The sequence below is a fragment of the Oreochromis aureus genome, linkage group 12 (assembly GCF_013358895.1).
Source record: "Oreochromis aureus strain Israel breed Guangdong linkage group 12, ZZ_aureus, whole genome shotgun sequence".
In the NCBI taxonomy this organism is placed as follows: domain Eukaryota; kingdom Metazoa; phylum Chordata; class Actinopteri; order Cichliformes; family Cichlidae; genus Oreochromis; species Oreochromis aureus.
In genome coordinates, this window is record NC_052953.1 from 27553982 (window position 1) to 27580587 (window position 26606).

Sequence of the window (26606 nt, forward strand, 5' to 3'; positions counted from 1 at the left end):
CATATCTGCCTTGGATTGTGTCTGTCTGGTGAGTAGTTAATTTCCTGGGCTAGATCCAGAGACAGCCTTAATGTCCTCTGTAAGTATTCTCCCGTTAGCTGCCTAATGCGCCTGATTAATGTGGCGGTGGATCCTCCTGGACGTTTATGATACTTTGTAAAGAAGAATGACAGAGAGCGTGCAACTTGCAGAGGCAGTTCCACCCTCGGCGTGGCGCGATGCATACCCAGTGGAGGAGGGTGGAGGAGGGGTTAAAGGGCCTGCTGATTAAGTGGCAGTGTCCCCTTATGTCGCAATATTGATTTAAGTCTATTCTGGCCAATAAGAGCACACAGCAGGGCGGTATAAGCGCGCCTGTGTAATTGGTCGGGACAGCACGATGTCAGCTGCCATGTTTTCTGTAATTGTTTCTCCCTAGGTTACTGGGGTGTTGATCAAATTCCTAGCAGGCAGTTACAGTAATTTCCCTGTCATTAAGAATACCGTAGCAGAGCTGTAGGTTAATAATACCAGATGTTTACAAATTCTTTTATTAATTTAAATTTTGTAGGCTAATAAACTCTCCTGTACTGTTTTTTCATTTAGCTACTAGATATGGTCAGTGAGGCCTGCACGTCGTTCGGTCAGGCATCGCATAGCCTGCAATTCGCTGCTCATGCAGCTAAGTTGCTTCACACCAACTAAGCAGAGTCAGAGATGAAGAGACTGTCAAAAGCACTTCAGTCTCAGCAGACTGAGTGTGGTGAGAGAAAAAGAGGCTAACAATGAGAGCTGATAAAGAGCAGGGACTCCTCTGACATCTTTATCTGTTCAAACACACTCCCACATCGGGAGCGCTGAGTCCAATCTGCTCCATGACTGACTGTAACCAGGGGAGGGACGCCACGCTCGTACAGACGTTTAAAAGCTTCTTTAAGCCGTCGGTCTGTGTTTCGGTGTGCTGTATTACAAGGTACCACTTTGTACGTTCTCTGTATTTGGCGTAATAAGACAGAGGAAATATCCACTCATCCTGCATGTGTCCACTTGAAAATGCAAGGCCTGTGCAGTCCTTAACAGAAGTTCTCTGATGGTTAGATGTAGCCTTGAAGGATGCCCTACAGCGTGCTTTTCATCTTTCTCACAGGGGCTTTCAGAGCTTTTTGGTCTCTGGTCATAAAGTCCACTGCCTTTGATAGCTCGCTGCTGTGCGGGAGACTTTTTAACAGTTTAAGAATGGCTGGTGTAAAAACAAATGTCCACACAGAAACTGACACGAAAACAATATTTGCTAAGTAATTTTTGTTAAATGAAAAGCAATGAGAGGAAATTGAGGCTGTATTTATTTTCAGCCGCAACAATGCCACCTGTGTCTGTGTTTGGTTGAGTGTGTGAATATTTGGTGCTTTGTCACGATGTTGTTGTAGTGGTAGTTTTATTGGTACAATAACGTTGAGGCAGACACAGTAAACTGTTTGTTATATCACCTTATTTTCAACAGCTGAACAATGGCCCACAACAAAGGGTGAACTGTCCCAGAATTAAATGGAATTTCAATGTATTTTATTTGAAATGAACATGTAATTACGTTTACCTACAAACACGTAGCAGTAGATACGCTATAAATAAGGGGTAGCAATTCAAGTTTGTACAAAGAAAAAATAAATAATTATGCCATGAGTCATTTTAAGCAGTGTGCAATCAGTTCAGTTACAGCATTACTTAAAGTTACTTACAGTATAATTGTTTCTTCTTCTGTATAAAAATAATAATTATTACTCTTTTACTCAAGTGTATCTATTAGTAGATGTTTGTAAGTAAGTTTAATTACATTGTAATGCTGCAGAATTACACCCTTAGTCACAGGCAGTATTCATACATGCCAACCCTCCCGATTTTTCCGGGAGAATCACGAATTTCATTGCCCATCCCGAAAATCTCCCGGAGCCACCATTCTCCCGAATTTCTCCCGATTTTCCACCCGGACAACAAAATTGAAAAACCATATTGCAGAATTCATAGCGCGGCCCAGCCAATTCCAGTTTCCAACAATGACGGCAGCTACTTAGTTTTAATATTACTCTTATTTCTCTTTCTGGGTCGCAAAAAAACTTTTAACATATTTTCAGGCGAGAATGCAGCTGTGTAAACTTCAAATATCTGAGCCGGCGAGAACAGCGAACTCCCAGCACATCGTTTTCAAACCCCCACGGTCTTTCGCTACTCGGGTTAAACATGATATATAAGTCACTTTGATAACTTAAAAATGTTATTGTTTGGCTTTTTCAGTGTTTTATTTGTTCGTGAGTAAATCGGTTTGGCTGAGATTAAAGTTATTAGATTAGATTAGATTAAATGTAACTTTATTAATCCCTCGGGAGGGTTCCTCCGGGGTTTTCACACAGCTGAATAAACATCAAACAAAAAACTGATTAAACAGAAGTGTGAGATGATCAAGAATTTACGCCAGCGTCTGGTTATATTTTAGATAGCAAGGAGCAGACGGCAGAGTTTCACTCCACCGAGAGAGCTCGTGACGTAATTCTGAAGGCTAGACCGTCCAATTTCACAGTCGCTCATTTCCGGCCTACCCAGCTTTCTTTAGACGATGAAGGCCGGATCCTCAGGTGGAAGTAGCCTCTGAATTTGGACACCCTTGCTGTTTCCGGCCAGCCAATAATAACGGTGACATTTGACTTATTTTATCAGATAAATAAACACTGTAAAATGTATCCCCCCCCCCCCAACAGCCCTTTTGAATGTCTCCCTAATTCTGAGGTCTCAAGGTTGGCAAGTATGGCCGTATTATAAAGTGCTACTGAAGTTCCCAATGATTTGGCTAGTGAGATTCCATCCCTGCGTAAATTAGAGTAAAATTCAAGCATAACAGCAAGTTGGATTCCATAGTACGTGCTTCAGAAACACTTAAAATAAGATAAAAACTTTTTAATTTGGCTAATGTTGGCTGATGTTGTCCCCTTCAAGATCCTCTCCTTGTGCAACTCTGCACTATTTCCAGTGCTGTTACTCTAACAAATGTGTGAGTTTGTGATGCATGCTGAATTTCATGCACTGCATCCAAAAAGTGATTTTAAGCTCCACAGTTCAGGCCATTTGTTCTGAATATTCATATATAAAAAAACAATCATAAGTGCTTATGATGCTCGCCACATGTGCCACCTCTTGGCTTGGTCACTGCGAGATCTTCCGCTAAAGACTGCTGTTGTAGCCGGAGACCCGGCTCACCTCTGATCCCTGATATGAAGGTTTGGTCACTTTGACTCTGAAGTTTTCTGCACAAATGCACAAGCAGTCAGAGGGATAAGCGGTTTACCAGTGGAGAAGGAGACAACCTTACAGAGAAAAGCAGCTTAATTCAGATCAGATTTGGGGGAACTTTGTGAAACTTGTGTAAAGTATAAACTTGTATCATAATCACTACCATGTCGTCTTGTTGACAAAAGAGAGAAAGAATCACCTCTCTGCACTGCCGACCTGCTGTCAAACTCAGGAAGGCAAAGAGAAAAGAAAGAAATGAGCAAATGTGCACATGTGGACTACAGATATGTCCAAAATAGTTTTATACAAAAACTGAATAAGAAGACAAAGTACCGAAATAGTGTTGAAGGTATGTATTTTCTTGCACAAAAACTGTACATTGCAAACACTACTATGCATTTCATTTCAAAGCAGATTTTGCATGTACATGTTATTGCATCAAATTGTTCTTTCAGTTCTTTCCTGACTTTGAAGCTGCGTGTTTATATCCATATGTCAAGATGAATGGAAGCAAAAGAAATCAGCTGGAAGGTCTCTCATGATGCTGTTTTGATGTTCTGTTGTTTTGATCAGGCGTACACCAAGTGGGGCTATACTTGCAATCCACATACCAGTTCTTGAGGAATGCCACTAGTTCAGCCTGCAAGCTCAGTGGTGCAGACAGAAAAAAGAAATAAATAAAATAAAAAAAATCGATGCAGCAACTCTCCAAATATCTGCTTTTATTTATACAAAACAGCCACATTTACTTTCCACGGTACCACACAGACTCCACAGCTAGCTTCATGCTGAAGGTGAAGTGAACAGAACACATTCTGTCACACACAATTTTTTTTTCCTCCTTTGGTCTCAGAGGATATCCTGCCACAGCTTCATGATAAATGGTTGTTTATGGTTTTATCTCGCTGTAGAGAAATAACTTGGAAGAAGAAGAAGCGAGGAAAAAAAAGATATTTTTCCCAGACCATCGAATTCCATCTGGTACCAGCCATGGCAGTCTGTTACATGATGAGATTAATATGTACGATTGAGAAAACGCCCAGAGGAATAAAAAAATGTGTTTCTACATTCAAGATATACTAAATAATTACCTATTAAGTGCTTAGACTTAAAGAGATAATTGTGTGTGTCTGTAAATCCTCACAATCAATAATCAAGGAGTAACCCTCTGACGGTTACATGTTTCTAAAGCACAAAACTGGCTCACTTATTCTTTCTATGACATAATTTACAAAACCACTAGCTTCAACTTTGGTCATTTTTATCAGCTCTCATCTTACTAGTGTCCATCTGCTGGTTCCTCTTTCAGCTGCAGGCTGAACAACAATAAAACAGCAGACCACGCTGTGCTTTCCCTCAGGTTCAAAGATGTCCTCGCTGTCCTCCCCCCTCTTCTCCTGAGAGTCGAGCAGATCGAGGACCTTTCATCTTGTTCAAAGTAGTTACAGGAATGCTATATCAGAGGAGTGCTCAGAAGTGTAAAGCCTTATAATCAACTGGCAGGGCCGGGGCCAACATGGTACTCTGTACAGTATATTGCACTGTGTAATTTGCTGTGTAGTCATCTAGCGCAGCTGTCAGAAGAGCTCAACTTAAATGCTGTCTTTTTTAATCCTTCCCCCTCCTCGCACGCAGGTGTCTGACAGGTGTGACTACGTTTTTGTGAACGGCAAGGAGATGAAGGGCAAGGCGAAGATGATGGTGAACTTCACCCACGGATACCTAAGTGCTCAGCTGGAGCTCAACGTGTGGATCCCCCGTCTCCCCCTCCAGATTGAGGTGTCAGACACGGAGCTGAGCCAGATCAAAGGGTGGAGGGTGCCAATAACGGCCACCAATCAGAGGTACTGCGGCGCGTGCATCTGTTGCTAAAGGGGCTTTGCGACTGTGTGTTCTGCTCTCTTATTTTTTCAGGGAGACATTTGTTTTACTAATTGGATGGAATATAACGTGATCTTTATAATTAATGTTTAGTCATTTTCTCACTTTCGTGTCAGCTCCTGCGCAGCCATTTCCAGGCGTAATTTACAGTTATCCAAGAAAGAACGCCAAGGTTACATCACAACCTTTAGTACAAGTTGTTAAGTTTAATAAAAATAAATTGGTAATTTGTTCACTTTTGCAGCCCCAGTTTCAAGAAAGTACAAGTTCAAGAATAGCCTTTCTCCTCGGTGATGTATTTGATTTCAGTAATGGCAAAGATAAGGTAATGATGTGACATGTGACGAACACCACTCCACCTGTCTCTTCCTGACTTCAGTCCTACTGACAGGTCTTGGCTGATAACAAAATGGCTGACCTGTGCATTACAGCTTGTCATTACGACTGGCTCAGGGTGGCCTGCCATTGCGCCTTGTGCCTGTCAGTTGGAAAGAACATTATTAGAGCTGTCTGGAGGTCAGACTTCTCCCCTGGGGCCTCATCACTACACAGCGCCTCTGCTAACGCTGCTGCGCAGTGTTACTCTGCAACTGTTGAAATCCATCAATTGATGGAGCAGTTATCAGCCACCTACGGTAATTACTTCAGGAAAAGCGTTGAAGTTGGACTTTAAGTCATCCCACGCACCAGTGTGGCTACTCTAATTATCCCTGCTCCCCTCTTATTTTGAGTGACAGCATTCAACTAATACTGTGGCTTGTCCAGGTTGTTGCTTTTCCAGCTGTGTGCTGCTATGCCTTTATCAGCGGAGACAGCCAAGCTGTGTTGTCACTGTTGACGCCAGCACCGGAGCTTTGTTTTTCCCCATCTTCAGCACGTCTTTGTTTATCGGGGGATAACAGGCGTGACCTTGCAAAGAAGCGCTATACCTGTTGATGAGAATAAGCTTTGGTCCACGGTCCGTAAGCACACGGAGGAGTAAGCCAGCGAGCAACAATAGCAAGCGGCACGCCATTCCTCTATCGGGGAAGCTGGCAAGTTGTGGCCACGCTGGGAGGAGAGAGACAGAAATATATAAAAAAAAAAATAAAGACACATTAGGCCTGTTAGTGGGAGAACTGCAAATGTACTCCTCACACAGTTTTGACTGACACTGCCTGTATGGCTCACCTCTTCCCTCCCTAAGCCCTGTCAAAGCACAGACAAGATAAGCCTTCGCAGACAGCAAACCTAAGTGTAGGCGTAGCACTTGAGCATCCACCATCCTTTACCGCTTCTCTCAGGATATGTATGTTGAGATTTTACTTGTTTAATCAAGTTGATCATTTAATATTCAAACTCAAAAAGAAAAAGCAGCCCTCAGTTATCCTATAGAGTGCATACCGAGTGTTTTCTTGCTGCTGTAAAACAAATAGCTGTATTGACATGCCTGCAGCATTCAAATTCGAAAAATATCCACCAGTGTTCTTTCATATAGAAACAACATTCCTGCTATAACGACCTTCATCGTGTCACTGTAGTAGAAAATAAAATGCTAACACAAACACAGCACATGATCCACGGGCACAACAAAAATAAGCATGACACACGCATTAATATGCAGCACCTCCTCTGAAGTCAGAGCTGGGCTTGAAAGTGAACGGAGCGGAAAGAAAAATTGCTTTGTGAAGCGGGTTGTTCTCAGCACCGAGTGTGATTTGTTTATTAGATTAACCTTAGATTAGATTTTGAGATGGTTGCACAAGTATTGGCATATAAGATTTATGCCGAGGCTAAAATGGTCAGACTTCACCATCAGCTTGTTTACTCCTGAATGTGTTACACCTAACTAATAATCACATTTATAAGTGTAACAATTACATGCCGGTTCAGTCTGCATGTCAGCGCATGCTCTCGAACATCAGAGCTGTTTGTCAAATCATTGGCTGTGAATTTCAAGCGTTTACACTCAAAATGATTCAAACAATGCAATTATTGATGAGAAACTTTCAATTACTGCATTGGGAAAATAATATGGCGATGGTTGCTATGGGCCTGGACTTGAACAGGCGATAAAGGCAGGGATGAGCAGTCAGGCTTGTAGTATTTGAAGTTTCATTTCTACCTCTTTGTCTCTTTGAGCTGGTTTTCATCTTTGCTTTGTGTTGCTGATTTGTGATGGTGTGTGGAACAGTAGCCTAATGTTTATATAGTCAACTGGCAATTATGTGACGGTGCATTTCAGGTCATTTCTGAAGTAATGCAAAAGTATTGTAACGAGTAGTGTAACCTCACAATGTACAAGGGACCAGTTCAGCACGTCTCTAGACGCTGGATCACTCTGTGTGTGTCAATCTCCAGCTCCACTTTTCTCTCACCCTGAACACCCTAAAGCTGTTCTCCACTTGAGGCAGCAACTCATACTCAATCTGGAGCAAGCAAACCACCTCTTTCAGGGAGGGAACTGTGACCTCTGAGTTGTAAACTCATACCTGTCAGTTTACACTTGACTGAGCACTGAGACACCAATGTTTGGTGCTGCAGTAGGCATCCAAAACCTCTTTCATGGAGTAAAATAGGGCCCATTCAGACTCGATGTTACAAAGCTCCATCGGAAAACTGTTAAAAGAAGATCTCCCAGACTGCTGTGTCTGCTGTGTGCCAGGTCTGCCCAGAATCCTCCCTGGCCACCCGGCGGGGGGCGATCATTTGAGAGCTGAGCTCCTCTGCTCACCCAGGAGTCTTAAGACTCATGCAAAGCTGATGATATGATTACGAAATCGATCCCCGATCCACTAATTGGAGTTAGCTGGTGCCAAGCGTAATTAAGCTCAAACGTGTTATTCATAATGCAAAAACAGTGATTAGCACAGACATTCAGTAGCAAAACACTACTCAGATTCAGATCATGCCCCTCTAGTTTTCAGTTCCATGTGCTAATGCCAGGCTAAACAGTGTTTCCAAAAAGCCTCTACAGCAACCTTAGTTTTAAGGTGGGGCGTGGTGTTCCTTTTTTTCTGTCTTTGTTTTTTTTAAGTCTAGCCCATCACCTGAAACTAGTTTACCTTAGGATGTCTACCTCATCTGTCACTGAGCGAATGGCAGGGTGTATCCTGGACAGGTCACCAATCTTTCACCAGTGTTGGAGACATTACTCAAATAAAAAAATGCCAAAACAAGTGAATTATTTATATAGCACATTTTCGAAACAGCTGACAGTGACCCAAAGTGCTTTTCAGGCACTTATTATTTTGCAATCTTTGTCTCCAAGAACCCAAAAACAAAGCCTGGAATTCACATAAAAGACAAATATAACAACTAACTTCAAAATATAGTAAAAACACGTAGTAATGTATTACATGTTGTTACTTTTGAAGAAGGTACTGGAGAAAGTATTTCATTTTAAAGTTCCTTGCATTACTTTTACATTACTCCATAACAAGGTCTGAAATCACTGTCACATCATTAGCAGTTAATAATACAGACCTTGAGCTAATGTCCCACACGCTGACATTTAATGAGGACACAAAAGAAATCTTTGTTTTTGTGTTTGCACCTTGAAACTGCTTTATTGCTTTAGCGCTATTTAAATTAAAAATAAATTAAATTGAAGTTTCGATATGAACTCAAACCTAACAACATGTTATGTAAGTAATGTTGAAAATCAACCCAAAGAGACTTTAAAGAGATCTGGGCGGGTTCTGCATACGCTCACCCTGGGTTCTTCGCTAGCTTTGTGTAAACATGCTATCTGTGCAGATGCTCGCAAAGCGTCCATGTTCTGTGAGCAGTATAATGCAGTTGTTTCAGGACATACCTGACATGACAGCGAGATAACCATAACTTTAATGTGATTCTTCAAGTTAATAGAATAGAATAAACCTTTATTATCCCACGGATGAGACATTTTGGTGTTACAGAGCTCTTACAGCAAGGGAAAATAAAATATAAAAGGAAGACATAAGGTGGTCCTATAAACATAAGCAACTGAAGTTCGTACATACAGGTATATACAGGTAACAATGTACAGAATATGTATTGAAAAATTGAAAAATTGTACGGAGATATGTATAAAATGCAGTAAACCTTTAGAATACTGTGTTAATTAAAAATGCAATGTGATTATGTGTTACCTTGTAGCACTTTGTATTCCCAACACTTACATACACAGGGCACATTATGGAAAAAAAATGTATTTGAAAACCAAAATACAGTTAAATTGCAAATGTACTTTTCATAACTGTATGCTGTGACTTAGCTGGATCCCTAGTGATGATGCCACAAATTGTTTCCTTTCAGTGTTACAATATTGACTCCACAGTAATTTCTCCGGTAAAGGCGGTCATTCACTTGCGAATATGAAATCAGTCCCTCCAGCAAAGCTTTTAAGCCCTTAACTTCAAATCTCTCTCTACCCTTGGCTTTCCTCTGGAGAATGCAGCTGACATCTTTATTCCCACAGCTTCGCATGCAGTCCGATTTCTCAGGGGATTCAGACAGAAAGAGACAAGCAGAGCGGATAATCGCAAGAAAAAGAGTTTAAGAGATTAATTTCGGTTTTTTTCTCCCCTTTATCATGATTGCAACCTTTACTAGACTTTATGTGTGTGTGAGAGAGAGAAATAGCGACAAAGGAACAAATGAAGATGATTAGATGAAAAGGAAGGCACAAGTCTATACAGTAGGATATATGATTAGTAGTTGTGTTGACAAAGTGCTTTTCTTCCTTTGCAAGAATCCCAACTGTGCCTCAGTGTAAGCCTGAAGAGCTGTAACAGCATTTATTTCCCCAGAATAACCATTCAAACAATGCTTTGTCAACATTCAAGGCTGATTGTTTTCTTCAAAGGTGTTCGTTAATGCGAAAATGTAAAAAAAAATACAGTTATAAGTAAACTCTAATGATATTGCGGCTGTATTGTAACCATTTAAACCTAGTTTGTCACACTCAAAGCAATTTTCCTAGTGAGAGATAGTTGTGCCTCTGTTGGCTGATTTGTTACCGAAAGTAATAAAATTAGATTTGCTTGCAACAGAGCGATCTGGGAGGCTATTAAGTAAAGCCGTAAGGAGGTGTATGCACATTTACAATCCAGGCCGGGTGCTCCAAAATAGTAAAGGAGAGACATTTAGAAAGAGAAATGATGGCCATTCGCTGGATTGATTCCCCTCTTACTGGTTTAATCAACAACATTGCATCATAGCTTGAGCTTTGTCGGGTGAACATCCCAGTATGAGTTACACCCGTCTGCGTGTTTGTTGTTTACTCCAATTTAAAATGCTACTCAAAATACCACAAACCATACATCAGTACAAAATGAGTTTTTTAAATTCTGCCTTTTCTAGATTGTTGATAGCGATAAACACAAAGAGCACAGCAGCGTTTTGTTTTTTAACATCGTATAACTTTGATTTACTGTACTGTGTAATGTTTTAATCAAGATAACACACAATGAGCATGCATAACAACTGTAGCATGCATATGCATAGCTCATATAATGTTAAGCACCAGATACAAAGGTAACCAATTAGCAACACATGTTGCTAAATGCACTTGTCAGTGCATTTTGGATGTAGGCAAAGTTCTGCAAGAAATCCCGTCTCAGCCTCAATTGTACCAAATTTCATGGCAGCTTATCCAATTTTTTTTCTTGTAGTTTGTAAAGCAGCCAACACTGCTGTCTCTAAAGGCATGCCACTCTCACTGCTAAGAAAAGAAATTCTTTCCACTTTGCACATCAGACTGTTTTATTTTTTATTTTCTTTCTTTCTTTTTAAACAGGTCCACACGGGACAGCGAGGATTTTAAACAGGTCCACCAGCATGCCATGGACAGTCCTGACTCATTTTATAGGATGAAGAAGGCAGACCAGACATGCTGGGCAGCGATTGGCAGGTGGACATTACAGAGCTTGTTTGGGACTTCCTCAAAGTAGAGAATGCACAGGTTGCACAGCTGCTGGACAAGAAGCTTGACACACTCTGACCACTACCAGCATGCCATGGTCAAAGTCCTGACTCATTTTATAGCCGAGTCAGCTGATCCTCGAGGCCAGACCAGCTACATGCTGGGCAGCGATTGGCAGGTGGACATTACGGAGCTTGTTTGGGACTTCCTCAAAGTAGAGAATGCACAGGTTGCACAGCTGCTGGACAAGAAGATACTCGTGGGCCTTGACACAGGCATGACCACTATTCAGGTATAGGAAGAATCTGTATCTGTATCAGTATTTGTTACAACAACAGATTACAGGTGTTGTCTAAAATTACATTTGCTGCAACGAGACAAAATCTGAATGTTAGTCAGGCAGTGGGGGTTTATTAACACATAATAATCATAAAATTATTATCTTTAGTGCACATGCAACCAAAACACAATTTGTACACCGGCTGTTTTGATAAAGTTTAACTTCAAAGCACAGTTAAAATCTTAGTGGGTACGATTGTAACATGCTTGGTGCAATCCTGGGGCCCATGTGAATAAGTTTAGTGGAGTTATATAACGTGTTTTGGAGTGTATATTAGTGAGCACAGTGTTAACATGATAAATAGAAAGAAAAAAAACTGTTAAAAGTGGTGGTTTAAAAAGGGATAAAACTAATACGTTTCGTTTGTGTTAAAGAGTGGGGCGTTTCTTTCAAATTACATTTTATAATTTTAAAATGCATATTTTATCCCTGTTAATGCTCCACTCAGTTGGCTTCTTTCAATTACATTTTCTAAAATGCCCTGATTTAAACCACATGTTCTCTGACCAATGTTGCCTCTGATTTCAAATAGGTACTAGGCATTTATTCTTGTTCTTCCCTGAATACCTGCTTTGTTAACAGCAGTAAGAGATCCAGAAACAGCTCGAGTGAAATGCTGTCATTCAGTGTGCAATTATTCTGCCGTTGCTAGAATCTTTCAAAACTCCAGCTATGTTTGTGTTGGAAGATCAGTGCTTCCTTTTAATCCTCTTTACTCAAGTAATTGTGCAAATCTCAAAATCTGTTGTATAGATGCGCACACACACACACACACACACACACACACACACACACACACACACACACAGTAGTGCAGAAGCTATTTGAGGTTGGCAAAGATTTGTTTTAATATGGAACAGTATAATATTGTGGTTGTTCTAATGAGTCAAAAAAATAAGACTGTAGTGATTTTATTAGTGATTTAACTACAACCAGTTGGGAAATACAGTTCTATGCCTCTGCACTCATCACGGGCGGAGCAGTCATGGTAATTTGGAGCTTTTTATGATTTCTCTGAACTTTAAAAACAATCATTTGGTGCACAGCTTTGAATCAATTTAGGATTTTCTCTAAACCACACAGGGTCATAATTCTACGTACAGGTTCAAATATATACGTACACTCACTTAAATCTTCTATTAAGGTGCTGAAGGTGTCGAGGTCTGGAAGAAAGAAACCCCAAACTGTCACCCTCAGATGAGAGAAAGATGAGAAACATTATGCTAATGTTTTGCTCCTGGTACTGGTACATTGCACAAAGTGGATGGAGTAATGAAGAAGTATTTCTGCCTCTAAATTCTTCAACTTTAGGTCAGTTCAACAGCTAGTTGGACACAACTGGGAGTACCAGCAGGACAATGATCCCAAACAACCATGGAAACTAGTTTTGGAATGAATGAAGCAGGCGAAATCTAAGCTTCTAGAAAGTCCTTCACAAACCCCAAAATTGTGGACTTTCCTTAAGAACTTTGTCCATGCCAGAAAACAAACGAATTTAAATGAACTCTACCAATTCTTCCAAGAAGAGTGATTAAAAATATCCAATTGGAAGCTTGTTGATGTCTACCAAAAGCATCTGGCTGAGGTGCAACTTGCTAAGATACATTTAATCATATATTAGTGTGACGTGTGAATATATTTGAGCCTGTACGTACACTTTATCCCTTTGTTGGTTAGACAAAATCCCAAATAGCTTCAAACTTGTGCATCCAATTTGGTTTTTTTTTAAATCATTTAAGATATATTCAGTATAATCATTCAACCCTGGAAGAGGAACAGTACTAAGAAATCATTAAAAGCCCCAAATTACCATGACATTCATGCCTGTAATGAGCTTAAACTTCTGACCACAACTGTATGAGTTTGGGTGTAGCATTCATCCATCCCATCAGCATACACGAAACATCTTAGGGAAACTTCTTTTTATAACTTTGTGGTCAACTCTGAAGTCTCTTTGCCTGGCCAGAACTCAAGAGTTTATGCACTAATTAGGAAAAACATTGCAATAAATTTCAGAATAAATGTTAAATTGGTAACCTTTTATATTTAACAAGTTAATGGTGAAATTTGGTGCCATAACTCAGGAACAGATGAGCATTGGTGGTTCTTTGGTGGTTCTGTCAATCTGCCAGGCTAAAAATGTGCTTGAAGCATTCATGTTTTAACATTTTTTGCTTCTCTGTAGCAACAGCCATGACTGCTGTCATGGTTACAGCTCTGTACTCTGTCAGAATCTTTAAACATAATTACATTTAGTATGTTGTACTACAAATCCTTAGATGTGAATGTGTTCACAGCCAGACAACAACATGGTTGCATTTCTAGGTATATCTAGGAATATCTTAAACTCTAATTAGAGTTTACCTAGCTTAACATTACATTATTCTCTCTAGAGAAAAACATGTCAGAATAACACGCTGTGGAAACATGTTGCTTATCCCGGGGACAGTAACAATTGTGAATGTTGCTGCTGCAGTTTGACTAGTACCTCCCTTTGACCAGAGCAGACAGGTGATTACTGGTGTGTCACAGCCTGTACTTCAGGCTCTCTGTAGTGAGTGGGTCCTCTCCCCTCAGCCCTATGCTTTGTCAGGCTCTTCACACTAACTGGATGAATATCAGCCTCCTAATGACATCTGTGAGAGTGGGATCTGTTTCCTGGCTCTGAGTACTCATCCGTCTGTTTCTGTGCAGAGATGTGTTCAATCCCCAAACACCCCAAACCTGAAAATACAAGCACCAACCGGAAAACACGACAAGTACGAGGGTCTGACAGCTGACTGCCTGTGCCACGCATCATGCTGATGAGAGATACACGGATGAGGATAAGCATGCGGAGGAAGTCTTCCTCTGCATGCTTCGTTCTTCTGTTTTGGGGTTAAAGTGTGCCTCTTTTTTAGATTACCAGTATTAGTCAAAGGGAATGGATTCATACCTACATGAGGTACGAGGGTTGGATGGCATCCAAGTTGAGTTGTTTTTTGATCCACCCAGCCTGAGTAGCGAGAGATAAAATAAAAAAAAGTGTGTTTTGTGTATCGTTTTGCATATTGCGGAGGAGCATGCAAGTCTTTTATGTTAGATGAAAACCCTTGGAAAGACATTTTCTCTGCTTCACCTATAACTCACAGTAATCCCTCCCTTCTTTTTCTCAAATCAGTGACATCTTCACAGCCAAATGCTCATTGATGTGTTGTTTTTGCATTTCACTTGCCAGAAATCACTTGTCAGTCAAACAATGTGACCAGTGTGGATTTTCCGTTAATGAAGTTTTTTGCTGTTTTCTTTCCGCTCCATTCATTTCTGTTTGCTGTTGCTGCTGATTTCTCTTGGGAAAGACCTCCCAGGCCTCAGTGTTTAGAGCAGGAACAGGCTATACACTAGGTTGAGTCACTGCTGTGGAGTAGCGTCTGTAATTGTTCGTACCAAATGTGACAGGTTACTGTGTGACGGGCGTGTATTCGTGAGGAATACCGTCAAAGAAAAATGTAATTATTTGCCTTTTTTACTTTAACGTCTCCATGGTAATCTGTCATCTCTCTCCTCGTTTTTCTTCCCTTTTTCAGGTGTTGTCTCCTTTATCAGACTCAATCCTGGCAGAGAAGACTATCACAGTGGTGGATGACAAAGTGACCATCACAGAGTTGGGGGTCCAGTTGGTAACAGGCCTTTCCATGAGCCTGCAGCTCAGTCCGGGAAGTAACCGGGCCATCCTGGCTACTACAACCACACAGGAAGTCCTGCGGAGCCCCAAACAGGTCAGGATGCTGTAAGAAATTAAAAGCAACAAAACTACATTAAATATGCTTAAGGGTTATTGGCTCACAAGTTTGAGAATATATTGTCTAATTGAATTAGCAAATTCATCTAAATTTATACACTCACCTGCCATTTTATTAGGTATATCTTGTTAATACTGGGCTGGACCTCCTTTTTGCCTCAGAACTGCACAATTTTTCATGGCATGGATTCAGTAAGGTGCTAGGAAACATTCCTCTGAGATTGTGGTCCATATTAACATGACAGCATCACACAGTCGCTGCAGATTTGTCAGCTGCACATCCTTGATCCAAATCTGCTGTTCCACCAAATCCCAAAAAAGCTCTCTTAGATTGAGATCTGGTGACTGTGAAGAGCATGAGAGTACAGTGAACTCACCGTCATGTTCAAGAACCAGTTTGGATTTATTTGAGTTTTGGTGTGTTATCCTGCGGGAAGCAGCCATCAGAAGATGGACACGTTGTGGTCATAAATGGACATGGTCAGCAGTAATACTCAAGTAGGCTGCTGTGTTTAAGTGATGCTCAGTTGGTACTTAGGAGCCCAAAATGTGCCCAGAAAATATCCCCCATTCCAATATAACACCAGCAGCCTGAATTGTTAACAAAAGGCATGATGGATTTATTCGCTCATATTGTTTATCCAAATTCTGACACTAACAGCAGAAATTGAGACTCATCAGTACAGGCAACATTTTTCCAGCCTTCTATTGCCCAGTTTTGGCAAGCCAGAGTGAATTATGTGAAAAATGTTCAGATGGCTCTACAGGGAAAGGAGAAAATCTGAAAACCTGATTGTAAAACGTCGTAAAGATAGGAAAAGATAGTTTAGTTGACTGATGACCAAAGAAAACATCGCTTGAAACACATTCTGCTGCAATCAGGGGGAACATAAAGAGCCACATGCAACTCATCAGATCTGTAGTGGCCACTGTCCTAATATGACACAGTGGACATTGCAATACTTGCACAAAAAACAGACAAGTGCTTCAAAGATGGAGGTTGGGGTGGGGTTATCAACTGGAATTTGAGCTTTTGCGGCAGCTCAGACAATGTGAAATAGATTGCATAATGTCAACAGGTATGGAAAGAGTCCAGTTTAAAAATCATTGCTCCTTGGCACAAAATATTATATGCAGTTCTATATAATTACATTCATTTAAACTGTTTAAATACCCTACTATTCAACTTGGACGTAATGTAGTTACTGGAAGTGATTAAGTTTTGACATTTACAGTATCTTTGCTGCATACAGTGGAGGTGTTTTAATAAGATAATTGCTCAGTAAAAGCAACGGGTAATCCTTAATCAACTGTGATTTTCTATTAATCATGTTATCAGTTATCCATCAAAATCAAATATTTGATAGTTGAAGCTCCTCAAATCTAATTTTCTTTGTCATACGTAATATCTTATTATCGCCTTTCCATTTCCTTAAGCTGCAGAAAATTATAGTCAACACTTTCATGTGTTTTAATAGATAAAATGATTAATGGATAAAATGAGTGGATAATTAGCAGGTTAGCAGAAAAAGAAGATAATAATTTGGTGCAGACCCACATATAAGAGACTTCAATGTGATTTTGCTTAACAGCTCATTTCTCCTCAGAGCCTCCTTTACAAAAGTGAGCGCTGATTCTTTTCTACTAGATGAAAATTATTCACAGACCATTTAGACAGATCTGATTAAGGCAGATAATTATGTTCATTTGTTTTACAATGGCAATTATTATCACCTAGAATATTAAATTACTCTTAATTAGATGAAATAATTTTTTACATAAATATCAGCTGAAGCCAAAAGTGCTCAATCGCCAACTCAAATACTTTTAGGGTCTCTATAATGTTTTGGTTTTTTTTGCATTACACTATCCCTAACTGTCTAAATGTGCAAAAGAAAAAGAAAATAAGTGTGAGATTATAAAAAGTCTACATGAGGAGCGCTGCTTTGAGGCAAGCTGGATGTCTTAGGACAGCGGTCTCCAACCTTTTTTGCGCCACGGACCGGTTTATGTCCAACAATATTTTCACGGACCGGCCTTTAAGGTGTCGCGGATAAATACAACAAAATAAAACCCGCACTGGCACCAAAAAACAGAAGATTTATTTATAACACACGGGAAAAGACCCAGGGAAACCAAGTTAATGATAAAAACTATTAAAAAATAACAATAAAAATTGATAAAACCCCTGAAAATTCACACCCGAGCGGCCCGGTACCAAACGACTCAGTCTGTGGCCGCGAGAGTTGGGGACCGCTGTTTTAGGATAATCAGAAACTTCAGCAGAGTCTTATTGTCATGGCTTCCAAAGCTTGTGAGCCTGAGGGCTAGCAGTCCATTGGCATAGCTTCACTTAACATTTAAGCTGGTGGGCAAGCCCATAGCTTCAGCCTGGCAGCTTGATCCTTTAATGAATAGCAAAAACAATACAAAAATGGAAAAATGCTAAGCTAAAAAGCTTTTTTCATTTACTTCTATTTGTAGTTCCTCTTTTTTAATTAATTTTGTTCTATTATTTACTTTCCTGAATAGATGTACATTTTTTCTTCTATGTCTTGGCTGGTCTGTTCTTTTTACGGCACTCATATATTAACTCGAAGGCTTGAAAGCATGTAACGCAGCGCTTCTCTTTGGTTATCTAATGGAAACAGAAGTTTAATCTCAGAGCAAGCTCAAGCAACACCACAGTACTGTACAAAATTTTGACTTAAAATCCGAACTTTGCAATTCTGTCATGTTTGCTTTTCTTTATAATTTGCTGCAGCTACTCTCGCTGTGGCTTCTTTGATCAAGCTCTCCAGTGAGCTCTCCGAGCTGCCCCGCACTATTCCACTTCACCCTTTTTTCTGACTGAGGGCATGAAGGCTATTTATCAGCTCTATCTTCTTACATAGAGTGTGGGGATGAGCAGGCAGCACTGCGCTTGCAAGACCTCTGGTGTTACTAATATAAGGAGCATTGACAGACCACTGTGGGAATCTATATACTTGTGCGCCTTTGGGGGATTTGTCTCTTGGCGATATTAAAATGCAAATTGTGAAACTGCAGTAGTAGGCGGCTTCACGACACCCATGTATGGCGAAGCCTCAGTGGCATGAACAATATTTAAAGTAACTGTTTGATCTTTTCTGCCCCTTGGCTGAGAGAAAATAGCTGCTGAGGTAGCTTAACCACAACTTAGTGAGCTTGACTAAAGGAACACTGAATCCAAATAATCATTATGCGGCTCATTTTAACAATTCACTATACTCCCATAAGTTAAAGCCGGCAGAAACAAGCAAGGGGAGTTTCAGAGCTAACCTGTTGAAAATGATCCGTTTCCATGAAATTATGCTCTATGCAGTATTTTTACAGCATCATTTCAATCCTTTGTAATGTCTGACGATCCTGCCTCTCTCTCTCTACCTCTTTTGTAGGAGGCCTTGATTAGTGCCTGGCTACAGTTCAGTGATGGCTCTGTGGCTCCACTAGACCTCTACAATCCAGACTTTTTTGTCCTGACGGCCACTTCACTAGACGAGGAAGTCGTGACAGTGCAGCAGGACCCTTCCTGGAAATGGCCTGTCATTGTGACGGAGGCAGAGGGTCAAGGCCTGCTGGTCAGGGTGGAAATGACTGTGAGTGAAGTGTGCCAAAAGTTCAAGCGACGCAGCATTATAGCGGCGGGGAACTGCAACATCAGGGTGAAGTTTGGCCATAGTGACAGCTCAAGAGGAGGGAGCAGCGACTATGGTCCTGATGGAGATGATATGGAGAACAGGGGCAGGCTCTCCTCCCAGGACAGGACCGGCCTCGACACACACTACTATGGCAGTTCGATCTCTGACATGGAGGATGGCGTGCTGAAGAGAGCCACCACAACGAGAAGCGCAATAATCCGCAGACCCAATGGGGATAAACTTTCAGTGGATGGTAGCCAGAGCATACCAATTGACTTTGCTGACTTCCCCGCACAAGTAGATCTGCCCCGTGGTCGCAATGTGGACGACGAACTCATTCAGACTGCCCGAGGACTCACAGACCTAGAAATCGGCATGTACGCCTTGCTCGGGGTCTTCTGCCTCGCCATCCTGGTCTTTCTTATTAACTGCATTTCCTATACGCTCAAATACCGTCACAAGGAGCTCTCCATCGAGGGCCAGGAGAACATGAACCATGCTCACGACTGGGTGTGGCTGGGGAACGAGGCCGAGCTGCTGGAGAGCCAAATCAGCCTTTCGCCTCAGCAGGAGGAACAGACCTCCATGATAGACTCAAGCAGCGGCCTCGAGGAGGGCAGCCACTTGCTGAACGGAGGCTCTACCCAGAAGAGCGTGCCGAGCCAAGTGCATCGGGCGGCGGACACAGGCTGCATAGCCAAGGACAGCAAAGGAGACTCCCCCACCACCAAGAGAAAGCGAGTTAAGTTTACCACGTTCACCACTATCCCCTCGGACAATAGCTACCCCACTGTTAGCACACTGACTGGAAGCCACAGCCATGACATTAAGTGGGTGTGTCAAGACGTGCAGCTCGGAGACTCCAAGGAGTTGCGCAGTTACATGGAAAGATTAAATGACAGTGCTTTAAAAGAGGTGGCATAATGTACTGTGTGCACTTGTGACAAACTCACCCATATGCCTTCCAGCCAGCGGAGAGTGGGTCTCAACAGAAACCAGATCCACAGTTGGTGATCGAGGAGTAAATTTACTTCAGAATCAACCCAAACTGCCAAAGGGTCATTAAATTTTGCGAGAAATGTCATGATTCCACATGTGACTGATGATAAATCACTGACGAAAAAGATGAGGTGGTTCTTTTGTTTGTCAGATGGTTGCCACTTAAACATCATTTTATTATTACAGGATTTAGAATCGTGCAAGGATCCCAGGACTGATCTGCAGCAAAGCATATAGAGTTTAAAACGAACAGTGACGTGACTAGATAGATATTCCGAGTGTGTGTGTGTGCACATTAAATGGCTTTGGAAGTTCTGTATCAATTTTGGATTTCTTACATGAGAGTTCTGGAAAGGCCAAAGCAAGTCAAGACAAATCTGCATGTTGTTGGGGGGGAAAAGAAAAGAAAAACAAGAATGGCACAACTTTCCGGTTCATTCTCATCCTCCTTAGCAAGGCATAAGACCTGTTATGTATATACTGAACAACCTCCAAAGCATTGTACTGTTGCTCTGTATATTGTATTTTCATAACATTTAAGGAATACACAGTAATGTCAAGAGTGTGCATCAGCTTTTATTGACTGCAGCATTGTGAGACACTGAGTCTTTAGATTTACTGAAGTAGGTGGTGGAGAAGGTGGAGCCAATTACACACTGACCTTTGTATCAAAGACTATTTATAAGATGTAATTTACCCACAAGCAACAACACAATCTAATCCCGTTTAATGCTGGCCAGTGAAGAAAGCATCAATACTCTCATCTTGTCCATTACAATCCAGTACCCTGTCACCTCAGTCGGTATAAGTGAAGGAGCTTTTAAACCAAATGGCTGACCATCATGATAATGTGACATTTCTCAATACCGCCCTCTCAGTTAAAAGTTTTTCAAGGTTTGAAGAAAATACCAATTAACGCCTCTGTCCCATAATTACAAGCAAGGTAGGAAATATTTCCTTTTTTTGGAAGTGGATCTTTTATTATTCAGATAATTGCACAAATAATAATCTTCTCTGAAAACTTCCTAAACAAGAGCAGTCGGCTGAAAAATTGCATTTTGCTCAGTGAACGTTATTATCATCACAGTGGTGTTGGGGAATTGTGAGTGTGTGTGTGTCGGTGTTATTATTTTCCATCAAGCAGAGAAATGTTCACATTATGTTAACTGTTGCCGCAGTATGAATCAGGTTGTTAATCAGTGGCATTGTCAATATTATTCGTTTCAGCAAATAGTGGCGCTACCTTGAGTAGAATTGGGGATGTCGTTTAGAATAGCTCACTTCTGTCAGCGTTCAGCACTAAATGGAGCCCCACCAGATACCTACACGGAAGTTTAGCAGCTTTTCCGGCTATTTTTCTGCCTATTTCCCTTGCCGTGTGTCAGCTGAGAAGGTTTATACCATTCTCATGCTTGCACATTAGCTTAAATATCACACTACAGAGGCCCCAGTCAGAGAAGACCCCCTAGCAACCTTTAGTTGCTAAGGGAAAATGTGTTTCCCCCAACTGGTCGGTCAGTCATTGCTGACTGTTGGACCGAAAACCTACTCACGATTGCTTTGGTCACTAGCAAATTGCCGCAATCAACTGTAGTTTGCACATAAGACACCAGCTCGTCTGTAAAGACTTGCTAACTACTAGCAGAGCGGTAGTAGACTTAGGTTGTGCCTCACTGCTGCATCTGACACGTTTCAAAAGGTCAAATTTTTACTTTGAAGACTAACACTCTCTGTTTTCACTACCGCTTAGCGAGTAGTTGGTGAGCGTTAGCAGACAAGTTAGCCTCTTTCATGCAATCTATGCGCAATTGTAGCAATCTGCTAGCAAAAAAACGCAATGGCATCAAGTTTTTGTTGCAGCTAACTGGCAGTAAATGCTACTACACAAACATACAGGTGACATTAATTTTCTTAGCTAACCCTTATCAAAGAAGAATATGTAATAATATGCATTATGTTTTCAATGTATAACTAATGTTTTCTGGTGTTGCAGTGTTGTAAGTGCTGATATTTCTAAACTGGGGTAATTCAAGTAGGAAAAAATGAAGACATCTATGAGCAATGTAACACGCACACACACCGTGATACACACAAACAATTATGCTCTGTCACCATGTCGTGATCTGCTTCATTTTGTGGGGTTTTCCCGCTTCTGTGGCTTTAGCGTTATCTCCAGGGGGCTGAAGCGGGGGTCCGTGTGTATGGTGCGCCGGGGCCATAGCTGCTGCGCTCGGTCGGTGGACCGTGAAGGGCGAGGAATGCCTGTGTAGATATGGGAGGGATTTAACTGCCAGCCACAAGGGTAATGATTGATGGAGGGCCCCGGTTAATTAAAACACCACTGCAACTCTCTTTCTGCGACCACTGTTGGTGGCTTCAGCCTCTTCAAGTAGAAGCAATACAACCCATTAAAGGCACACCACATTCGCCCCCTTGGGCTCCAGTTGTGGATGTGCTCATACCTGCTGGGATGTAGCACAGGAAATATAATGGCTGTATTCACTTCGGTTCATGGAGCATGTTAACTCAAGTCTCATTTTTGTTGGCCTTGAAGTCTTGACTTCATGAAAAGGGAAAGGAGAAAAAAAAAGCTTCCCCAGGCCTCCATCTTAAATGGATTTTTAATTAAATTGATGATGTGAGACCAACAAACTCTCACTAATGGTTGGCTGTGCTCCCTGTGGTCCTAATGTGCCGAGCCCGTATTTGCAATTTCCAAATGATTATTCGCTGTTTGATTTATGTTGCTTCATCTGAATTCATTTTACCGTCAGTTCACAGCAGGTTCACGACGGCTAAACGTACACAAACACCCCACTGGAGAGGAGTGAAGAAACAGCCGACGAGGTCGGCTTGACATTCCGGTCCGACCGATTCTTACAGATGGAGTCGCAGGGAACTAGAGGCAACATTGTTTACAACGCCCCTGTGCCAAATCTGTCTCCTGTAAACACAATCTCCCACCTGACCAGCAGACCACATTGGGAATATAAACACCACAGCACACATGAACAAATGTTCCCTTGTCTTACCATCTTTGTAAGGGCTCTCAGGCAAAGTCCTTACCCACAAGATGTAAAGCTCTAACGGAAATAAACAAAAAGGTCATAAATATGTATGTTTTTTTCAAATAAAAGTAAGTAAATTGTGCATCTGTTAGAGACTTGTTCAGCTGCACACTTAGTAAGCGAATGAGTGAGTACATCATGAAATAATTTGTGTTGGAGTGCTTCAAAACAACCAAGAGTGCGCGTGTTTCTTATAATGAAGACATCACCCAGTGCAGCAGCGCATGTTTATCCTTTTGGACAAAAGAGGGACTCTGTGGCACAGAAAAAATGTGCTAGTGTGTTAGTTGTGGAGATTATTCATTTGTAGTCAGTTAATTAGTTTTTGTCTTTTTTATGGGATTTCTTGAAAGTACGAAATAAACAACCTTGTGCAGCTATTTTTGGCCTCCAGAACCAACAAAGTGATGTCAGCACAAGCTCACAGGTACAAACAGAGTATCAGCGATAACTCCAAACTCCAGCAGCTGTAAACAACTACAGTAGCTGGCGAAAGGCTTCAGCAGCATGACTCGAGCACCCAGCCATGTCATTTAGATGTATTGGCCCACTAGTAAGGGCACCGTGCACAGGGGAGCGACATATCAGGTAGTGCTCTCAGACAGGCTGAGGAATTTTTCTGCCTGCTGAAGAACAACAGAAGGTCAGAGGGCTACCAAGATACACCTGGCACAAATGGTACTCCTCAGAGTGGCTAAAAAAGATTTATCTTGATACCTGTACTGTTTTATGGGAGTCAAGTCCCATTCTGTACAAATAAGATACTCTAAACCACGGGGCATGCACATAATAACTAAGGCTGATGCCGTAAATCCAGATGGATGTACGCTGTTAAAGCGTTTTTACGGTTGCTTATTTCACACATCATCTGTCTGAATGAACATCCTCACCTGCCGCCTTGCTCGGTCCTACAGAAATCAGTCTTACAAGCAACAAGACAAGCACATTTTCTGGAACAAGAGATTGGGAGAGGTTATGTTATCCTCAGCACGACTTCTTCGTTGGTGTGGCATTTCAGAAACATATCAGACACGAGTTTAACAATCCGCCCCTCGTCCCACTTGGATTCCCCGGACTCCAGGATGCCGCGTGATTAGTTCGAGGTAAATGCTGATGATGAGTACTTAGAGATGAGTGATTTGTCTGCTTGGCTGTTTTCTTAAACGTTGTGTCTGCATTAGCTTATCCTAATTAACATGCAGCGATACCTCCTAATCCTCCAATTACTGGAGCAACATCTTAGGGAGCATCTGATGGCCGCTCATTACACAGGTAAGACTCTGTAATACAATTAAAAGCAGCTTAACATTCTGTAGATTAGCCCGCCGTGTGCCCCTGAAAAATCATTGACATACAGCACGCATGGTGGTCTTAATTGAGAAATATGGAGACGCGCAGAGCAGAATTCACAAATGAAAACTCTTTATGGGATTAAACTTTTTTTTCTTTTTTTTTCAAGGAAATACTGTTTGATACATGTCTGCTTAGTACTAAAGATACTTGGAGTAATAGTGCCTCTAATTAAAACTTACAGTCATAATTTAATCTTTAATTTCTGGAAGTCTTTCGTCTTTTACTTGATCTTTTATCACAACTGTGTTGCACAGACTGCAGACAGAACATCCATATTGTTTGTAAAGTCCTGTTTTAAAGCCTTCATTTTAGTGTCTTGGCCAACTGTTGCCAATTTGGGTTTTTTGGGGCCACACATTATCATTCGGTGTTGTCGTAAGCTAACGCTAACTTTTGTCCTTTAATTAAAAGGGGTGAGTTCAAAGGAAATCTACTCCCGTGGAGCTGTCCTACAGGTGGAGATATAGAGAGCAAGACTCCACTTTGTCCCAGAATATATGGTAAAGTCAGGCGTTGCATCACATCACAAATCAGAACATTTTCTGGACAACCGTCTCTAAGATACATAAACATTTTATGGCCCAAAGTTTGAACACATATTATGGTTACTGTGAAATTTTAGCTTGAGTTAAAGAATACTTTTCAAAATATATACACATCTATTGACCCACATTCAGACCATTTTTGGCACATTGAAATCTGAAGCAAGATTGGATCCTGAATATCTAAGTAACTATTAAAAATGATAATACTGAATGAAAACGTGGATGATTTTGATGCAAAGGGCCAGAAAATGGATGAACGCATCATTTTCAAAAAACGATATCTTGCAAAGTATTTAATATATGAAGCTAGAATTTCACAGGAATCATTATATATTTCCAAACTTTGTACCATACATTTTTTATGCAAATTGGATCCAGTCGAGCAGAAGGCCCGCATTGATTTTAAATGGAATGACCCATATGGGAGTCTGACTCTGACAGTCTCAAGTGTACCCTGAAGGGTTTTGGCACTTCTGTTTGGTGTGTAGTTTCAAAACCAAGGCAGACTTTAAAAAAAGACTACACCTAGTACTAAGTACTCATCCAATCATGTAATAAAGCAATGACTTGTGTGCAGGTGGAGTATTTTTGTATTAGCTGTAGCTGATGTGAAACCACTGCAAGACTCTCACTTTAACATAATGATCGCTAAAGGCAGAAAAACAAATGGAGTTTCCATTATAGACTGCATATAAAAGATGGTCGTAGCCAAGGTGCGATTTGTGACACCACCCTAGAGAAAAAAGAGAGATCTTAAATATTTATTATGTTACCGCTGTGAATGTAATGTAATGTTAAGAGAAGAGTCTGAACTTGAACATATCACAAGGACATTTACAAGAATAGTGTGTTTTTTGTTGTTGTTGTTTTTTAATGGCATGAATATGTGCAGTCTTCTCGATCTAAAGTGATCCATCCACCCACTATCAAACACAACAATACAAATGGTTTAACATGTCAGAATTAAATCCCCCTGCCTTCCCAGTAACTTGGATATAGGCTCACTCTCGGTTAGTGAGGTCCACTTATAAAGCCTCAATCTCAGCATTTCGGTCGTTGCTATTTTGACAGTTTGCAACCACAAGCGAGCAGCTGACTGAAAACTGAGAGGCACTGCACGCTCACGTGCTAGAAACTTGTTGTCACAAAGTAGCATTTGATTTGCAGAACTATTGACTTAGGAATTGTATAAACGTTGGAGGCTATGAATTCGATGAAAAATAAAGAGCATTCAGAAGGTTCTCTGAGGAACTGTTGTTTACTCGCACCATCATCCATAAAATACGAGGAGCCCAGCGTTAAAACTACATCTATGTGTTTTTTTCCCCAGTTCTGCTTCCACAACCACCATGATGTGTCAGAAATTCCTCTGTACATGTGAAACAAGCCGCCACGCTAGAATTATGACCTCAAGGCATTGTGTTGGTTTTGAAACATCAAGCTGTCTGCTCAGTCACTGCTTCGTGTGCGCTCTGACCAAATTAAACAGGAAATGGCCCTCCCCGAGCCTCACGGCTGGCAGGCCTTACCATTAAAAAATGATCTGCGATGACGCTGATTTCAATGATGAAACTAAGAAGAAATATGCTGCTTTCACCCCCAACGGGAATGCAAAATGAGGCTTTACACCTCTGTGTTAGCAACCTTTTCCCCCTACAGCAAGCCACAGGGCGTGTTTTTTGTAATATAAATAATTCAGGCACTCCACTTTGAGTTTGCCTTAAGACCAACAAACCATGACCCTAATCATGAAAGCAGGCTGTTAAAAGCACGATCCGTGATTCACATGTCAACAACGGTGTCGCCATGCTGCCTGCATTTAAAACACAGGACTG

General features: G+C 41.2%; 2 protein-coding genes across 2 annotated transcripts in view; both read left to right on the forward strand.

The window, feature by feature from the left end:
• The window catches only part of si:dkeyp-14d3.1 (transmembrane protein 132C), a 135296-nt gene extending 124242 nt beyond the window's left edge, over window positions 1-11054 (forward strand). The window contains exons 6-7 of the mRNA XM_039621294.1: window positions 4894-5102; window positions 10901-11054. Of these exons, the coding sequence (XP_039477228.1) occupies window positions 4894-5102; window positions 10901-11054 (363 nt within the window). The remainder of the gene's footprint in view (window positions 1-4893; window positions 5103-10900) is intronic.
• Window positions 11055-11120: 66 nt separating this feature from the next.
• LOC120442981 (transmembrane protein 132C-like) lies at window positions 11121-20754 on the forward strand. Its single transcript, XM_039620465.1, has 3 exons — window positions 11121-11318; window positions 14933-15124; window positions 18564-20754. The coding sequence occupies exons 1-3, from the start codon at window positions 11121-11123 to the stop codon at window positions 19728-19730; spliced, it is 1557 nt and encodes a 518-aa protein (XP_039476399.1). The 3' UTR covers window positions 19731-20754.
• The last annotated feature ends 5852 nt before the right edge of the window (window positions 20755-26606 follow it).